General features: G+C 48.4%; 1 protein-coding gene across 1 annotated transcript; it reads left to right on the top strand.

The window, feature by feature from the left end:
- The first annotated feature begins 4165 nt into the window (after positions 1–4165).
- LOC113245994 (granzyme B-like) lies at positions 4166–7355 on the top strand. The gene is made up of 5 exons (XM_026486398.4): positions 4166–4333; positions 5341–5488; positions 5948–6083; positions 6289–6552; positions 7121–7355. The coding sequence occupies exons 1-5, from the start codon at positions 4273–4275 to the stop codon at positions 7292–7294; spliced, it is 783 nt and encodes a 260-aa protein (XP_026342183.2). The 5' UTR covers positions 4166–4272; the 3' UTR covers positions 7295–7355.

Genomic DNA, 7355 nt, shown 5'->3' with positions numbered 1-7355 from the left:
AGGCGCCCCAGTGCTATTGTATTTTAAAGTTCAGTGCCAACATGTTCATTGAGACCTAACCTAACAAATCTTGAGAAAGAAGAATAAATTGTTTCTATACACCAGCAATGAACAATCCCTAAGGAAGTTTTACAAACAGTTCCATTTACAATAGAATCCAAAAGAATAAAATACCTAGGACTAAAGTTAATTTAACCAAGCAGGTGAACAAATTATACACCGAAAACTACAAAGTGTTGTTGAAAGTAGTTAAAGAAGAACTACTTAAATGGAAAAACATCCCATGTTCACGGATTGGAAGGCATACATTGTTAAGATGGCAATACTCCCCAAAGTCATCTACAGAGTCAAAGAAATCATTGTCAAAATTCCAGTGACCTTTTCTGCTGAAATGGAAGAGCCAATTCTAGAACTCATATGGAATTGCAAGGGGCCCCAAATAGCTAAAACAACATTAAAAAAGAAAAACTAAGTGGGAGGACTCACACTTCTTGGTTTCAGAACTTACTATGAAGCTACAGCAATCAAAACTAGTGTGGTACCAGCATAAGGATAGACATATAGATGAAAGGGATAAAATTGAGAGCCCAGAAATAAACCCAAAAGTCTATGGCCAATTGATTTTTTGACAAGGGTGCCAAGACCATTTGGTGGAGAAAAAATGATATCTTCAATGAATGTTGCTGGAACAACCAGATAACTACATGAAAAGAATATAGTTGAACCCCTACCTCACACCATACACAATAATCCATTCAAAATGGATCAACAGCCTAAATGTAAGAGCTAAACCATAAAACTCTTAGAAGAAAACAGAGGGTAAATCTTCATGACCTCTGATCTGACACTGGATTCTTACATTTGACACCAAAAGCACAAACAACAAAAGATAAAATAGATATATTGGATTTCATAAATATTTAAAACTTGTACACTAAAGAATAGTATCAAGAAAGTGAAAATACAATCTACAGAATGGGAGAAAATATTTGCAAATTATATATCTGATAGGAGTATAGTATCTAGAATATACAAAGAACTCTTACAACTCAACCACAAAAAGACAAGCAAGTAGGACACCTGGGTGGCTCAGTCAGTTAAGCATCTGCCTTCGACTCAGGTCATGATCCCAGCATCCTGGGATCGAGTCCCACATCAGGCTCCCTGCTCAGTGGGGAGCCTGCTTCTTTGCCCCTCCCCAGCTCGTTCTTTCTCTCTCTTTCTCTTACTCTCTCAAATAAAGAAATAAAATCTTAAAAAAAAAAAAAAGACAAACAACTCAATTAAGAAATGGGTGAAGAACTTGAATTGACAGTCCTCCAAGGAAGATATACAAATGACCAGCAAACAGAGGTAAAGATGCTAAACATAATTAGTCATGAAGGAAATGTAAACCAAAACCACAAGATACCACTCTACACACTAGGATGGCTATAATAAAAAAATGAAAACTAACAAGTATTAATGAGGTTGTGCAGAAATAGGAACCCCTGTAAAGAAGCCAGACACAACAGGTCACATATTGCATGATCCTTTTATATGAAATATTCAGAATATGCAAATCTATGGAGACAGAAAGATTAGTGGTTGCCAATGGACCAGGCAGGCTTGGTCCTAAAGGGAGAATGGAAAGTTATTATGTACCCATTAAGTTGTGGATGGGATAGATGGATGTCCTGGGGTGATGAAAAAAAATTGTAAGTAGAAAGAGGTGGTAGTCCTACAACATTTGGAATGTACTAAATACCACTGGATTGTACACTTTCATGAGTTGTGGGTTATGTGAAATTCACTTCAATTGTTATGCGGGTCATAGCCTTATGTTTAGCATAATCCTCTTTTAATTTAAAAAAATGCAGATATACGTGAGAGAAAAATATGTTAGATCACACTTCAAGGCACTAAAGATGATTACCAATGAATGATGAGAAACCAGATCATTTTTATTAAGTAGGTTCCACACCCAGCATGGAGCCCAATATGGGGCTTGAACTCATGACCCTGAGATTAAGACCTGAGCTGAGATCAAGACCTTAGCTGACATTAAGCCAGCTTAACTAATTGAGCCAACCAGGCACCCCAGAAATCAGATAATTTTAGGGGCACTTCAGTGGCACAGTTAAGCATTGGATTCTTGGTTTTGACTCAGGTAATGATTTGATGGTTGTGAGATCAAGTCCTGAATTAGGCTCTGCACTCAGCATGGAGTCGCTTAAGAGTCTCTTTCCCTCTCTCTCTCTGCCCCTGCCCTCTGCTCTCTCTCTAAAATAAAAATAAATCTTTAAAAAAATCAGATAATTTTAATTTTCTCTTTGCTTAAATTATTTTTCAAATTTCACAATTTTAGAAAATAATTCCTTGCTAAATTTTTTAATGACTAGGAAAGAGAAACTAATAGTCATTAAGAGCATGAAGAAAATACTTCAGTTATGGGGTAAAGTGAGGAGAAAACAAAATTACATTGTATGTAGAGTATGATTCCAGGTATTTAAAATGTATTGTTAGGGCTCCTGGGTGGCTCAATCGGTGACCATCAGACTCTTGATCTCAGCTCAGGTCTTGATCTCAAGGTCGTGAGTTCAAGACCCTGGCTTGAGTGAGTTCACCCAGCATGGAGCCTATGGCTCAGGTGTGATCTTGGGCTCTTGGGATCAAGCCCCACGATGGGCTCCATGCTCAGCTTGGAGACTGCTTGGGGTTCTTTCTTCCTCCCCCTCTGCTCCTCCCTCTGCTTGGTTGCACGTGTGCACTCTCTCTCTCTCTCAAATAAATAAATAAATAAATAAATAAATAAATCTTTTAAAAAATAAACTGCATTGCTTAGGTAACAGTTTGTAGGAGATACACAAATAATTGACATTTTTCCTTTCCAGTTTCCAAATTTTCTCAATGGACGTATATTTACCACTATAATCAGAGAGACACTTTTATTTTTTAAATGGCCACAACTGGGCAAGCTAAGTTCAAAAAGAGTAGAGATTTGATAAATGTACTTGTTTTGATAAGGAGGATATTTACACCAGAATCATGTATTTTGATAGGTAATCTTCCTCATAGAAAAATTGTAAAGGACAGAAAATATAGAGATGGAAACTTCAATCACCACACTCTACCCACTCAGAGATACTTAATTGTTCTTTAAACAGAACTGGGCTTAGCTGTTTAGAAACAATGGCCCCTCACATCCAATGGTAGTGAGATCAACAGCAGAGTTTGCTCAGCAAAAGTGAGTCTATTGTGTGGCAAACCTGCTATCTCAGAAGTGTGGCTCTCTGGACAGAGGCCAGAGAATACTGAAAGGACAACTCTTGGTCTTTGCTTGCCCTGCATACTTCCAACTTCACGTGGTATTGGCAATCTAGCAATATGAACTTCTTTGGGGGCACCAGCCCTTTCCCAGTCTTAGTTCATGAGGTTTGGATGGTTTGGGCAGGACTGACCCCAGTGTACCCAAAGGAGGAATGACCTAGGCTTCCCTCAATCAGTGGATTCAATGTCTAGGGTCAAGGTGGTCCATTAACTTAGAAGCTAAGTGTCAAGTGTAAGACATTTGTTAAAAACATTGACAAGAGAGGTGGACTTTATGACTCTGAGCATTTGTAATTTAAAAGCAGTGGTTAAAATCCCTAGGAAGGAAGCTGGGGTGATGACTGGGTTGCCCTATGGATTTAGTAGTAGCGCTCACGCTCTCTTACCGACTTGTGCCTCCCTCTACCACGGCGCTGACCATGCTGGACCCTGGTCACTGCTCTTTCTGTCTCCTCCACCAGACAGCCAGCTCTCTAAGGGAAGGAGACGCAGCTCCGGTATTTGGGCTCACCCAGCCAGGTGGCCTAAATACTGCTGAAGAAATTATCCTGATGGACTTAGCAGGGTGGAGCTGAGGCGGTGGTGGCCCTATCACTGGGGACTCAGGTTTCTGGGCTCTAGAACCCCTACAGGCTGACACCACATCCTCCAGTCCCCAGCTTGTACGCCCCCTGTCCTATTCTGGGCTGGAACAAGTGGTCTGCTCTGAGTCAGCTGGCGTGGGTTCTCCTGTGGTCACAGCACCATTCTCACACAACCACCCAGAGAACGTCATCAGACAGAGGGGGTGGGGGCAGGGAAGCTTTCATAGAAAGCCTTCTAGGATGAAGCACCACAAACCAGAGAGGAGGTCAAGGTCAGTGAGCCCATCTGCACCCCTTCCCTCTCCTGGGAGCTAAAGGACAGCGTAGAGCAAGCAGAGGGAGCCCCAGCCACTCGGACCTGTGCAGCCTCCTGGGAAAGATGCAGCCCTTCCTGCTCCTGCTCCCGCTGGCCTTTTGCCTGCCTTCCGGGGCCAAGGCAGGTGAGTGACCACCCCCACCCTCAGGGGCCCAACCCCATCCCACATGGGCACAGAACTCCCATCCCTTCTGCACACCCCTGATCCACCCATCCACCAGGAACGGTCCGCACCCTGCCTTCACCCTGCCTTCCACCCTCAAGTAGGGTGCTGCCTAAACTACCAGCTGGAAGGGCAGGGCAGGGGCTGGTCTCCAGAAGAGCCCCTAGGTACTGCCCGCACCCCAGGCTCTACCTTTGCCATCTGGAAATGCAACTTTCCTGCATGTGCATAGCAGAGGGTGAGAAACTGGAAAAGAGAACATCATAAATCCCCCTGCAGAGGGCAGAGCAGGCCTGGCTTCCCAGTGGGATGAGCCAGGTGCTTCCCACAGCCTCTGCTTGGGAGAGAGCCCGGGGCTCAGCTGACCGCACAGTGGGACAGACCACGGTCCCCAGAAGACTGCTGTTGCCTTGGCTCTGTCCCAAGGCTCCTCATCCCTAGCTCCAATGCTGCTTTTCTTCCCAGGCTGTTAGTGGCTCCCCTCTTTCAATCAGAATGTTGGCAGACCTAAACTTCTCTGCTTTCCAGAATCCTAGCAGCACTGGCCCTACTAACCTTCATCCGGAGCTCCCTGGGGAGGCTTGCTTTCACGCAGCCAACCGACAGCTACTAGGCACTCACTACGTGTCAGGCCCTAGGAAATCAGCCATGTCAGGCAACACCTACGTAACTAAACTTAGGTCCTAGCCGCTGGAAAAGACTTCACAGGGTGACTGGGGCCTAGAAACTCGCTTGAAACAAAGCAAAGTCAGGAGAGGGATTGTTCAGAAGTCTCTAGGACTCAGTACCCCTGGGACAGGTACGCTCTCCTCCGGTGGTGTGTAGAAGACAGATTCATAGACCAAGACACTGCCCTTTCCCTTCCCAGAGGAGGAAGTGGAAGGCCCTCCCTTACCCTCCCCAGTCCAGGCCCTGTCCGCCCGGTGCATTCCGTGGGTACACAGGAGCAGAACAGAATTTTCCCTCAGGAGAGATCATCGGGGGACATGAGGCCAAGGCCCACTCCCGGCCCTATATGGCATATCTTAGGATCCAGAATCAGGATGGGGAGACTACGTGTGGAGGGTTCCTGATACAGGAGACCTTCGTGCTGACCGCCGCTCACTGCTCGGGAAGGTGAGGAGCCACGAACAGCCCACACTGCCCTGAGAACCCGGCGCGGAGCCTTCTTCCCCGGGAGCTCTGAGGATCACAGGAGCCAGGAGGGCTCCTAAAGGGGGGTGAGGGAGGGCAGGTAGGTGGTGGGGAGAGGGGAGGCCACAACCAGGTGCTTTGCTGGAGTAAGAGAAGAGCTGGGACATGCTTAGGCATCAGAACGCAAACTCATGCCGTTACGCATGTTTCTCTGGGTATCTGACCCCTGAGAATCCCTGCCATAGTCACCAATGGCTCCAGAATCCTACCTCAGCTTCTGAGAAGCAGAAGACACAAACAACTCAAACCTGGGCCCTCCTGTTGCCTCAGTTTCCCCATTAACTTCAGTCCTGCCCACCCCCACTGCCACCTGCCCTTCACGGCCCCTGGGCTGTGTCCTGTGACTCCACACACCCACACCCGATTCTGTTCTCTGTGCAGCTCCATCAAGGTCACCCTGGGGGCCCACAACATCCAGAAACAGGAGAAGACCCAGCAGGTCATCCCCGTGAAAACAGCCATCCCCCACCCAGACTATAATCCGAAGAACTATTCCAACGACATCATGTTACTGAAGGTAAGGAAACCTCCCTGCTGCTCTTACTCTCCTGGGTCCAGACTGTTTCCTCCTCCCACTGGGACCTGTCCCTTCCCTCCCTCCCACCCTGGCCACCTGACCAGTCCCCGTGGCTCAGGGCAGAGAGAAGACAGTGCCTCCTCATCCAGGCGTCAAGGCCCAGAGGCCACTGGCTGAGCTGGACTCTCTCGCCTCTTCCCATCAGCTGGAGAGAAAGGCCCAGCAGACTGCCGCTGTGAGGCCCCTCCGCCTGCCCGGGACCAAGAACCGGGTGAGGCCAGGACAGGTGTGCAGTGTGGCCGGCTGGGGGCGGGTCGACGCCCAGATACGCAGGTACCCAGACACTCTGCAGGAGGTGAGGCTGACGGTGCAGGACGATCAGGAGTGCAAATCCCGCTTCCCCAAGTATTACGACCGCACCATTCAGCTGTGCGTGGGGGACCCGAACGAAAAGAAGTCTTCCTTTCGGGTGAGACTGAGTGTCTGCTTAGCATGGCTCTGGGCACAGCAGTGTTTGGGGAAGACCTGGGATCTGAAAACCTGAGCAGTGATCTCTCTGCTGAGGAAGAGAGGGGGAGCAGCCAGAGATGGGGGCACCCAGACCCTCTGTAAGCCTGCCGAGGGCCTAGGATGAATCCCAAAGAGGCACTCCTCCAGAAGGATGAATTTGCCGCACTCTGACCCGTGCCGGGCCACTGATGCTGGAAAACTCTGCTCCCTGGGCATGCAGTGCCGAAAACACGTGGCTCCTCAGAGCTGGGCCCACCTGGGTTAAGGGGCTCATGCTCCTTGCTGAGTGTCAGCCCCGCCCACCTGCTTCCGGGCCCCTAAACAGGAGTGTGAAGCCACCAGAGGATCTGGGACCCGGGGGAGGAGCGGGAGCTGCCACCTGGGGTGAAGTGAGGCAGTGACAAGGTCCAGCCCGCCCTGCCCTCCCATCTCCCATGGTGGCCACACAAGGCAGCCTTCTCCGAGGAGCTGGGGAGGGCGGGGGCAGCAGGAGAGCTGACTCACGCTTTCCCTGTCTCTGTCCACAGGGCGACTCTGGGGGCCCTCTCGTGTGTAACAATGTGGCTCAGGGCATTGTCTCCTTTGGACGAAAAGAGGGGACACCTCCACGTGTCTACACCAAAATCTCAAGTTTCCTGCCCTGGATAAAGAAAACCATGAAAAGTCCCTACCTGCAGGAACTAGACTATTTGCTCTGCTGATCCAGAATCGCCCAGGGAAGGGCGGCAGGGAAGGTGCTGGCAATTGAATAAATGTCTCTTA

The sequence above is a fragment of the Ursus arctos genome, unplaced genomic scaffold (genome assembly GCF_023065955.2).
Source record: "Ursus arctos isolate Adak ecotype North America unplaced genomic scaffold, UrsArc2.0 scaffold_37, whole genome shotgun sequence".
Taxonomy (NCBI): Eukaryota; Metazoa; Chordata; class Mammalia; order Carnivora; family Ursidae; genus Ursus; species Ursus arctos.
Note: the sequence above shows the minus strand (reverse complement) of the source record. Positions and strands in the feature narration are given on the sequence as shown.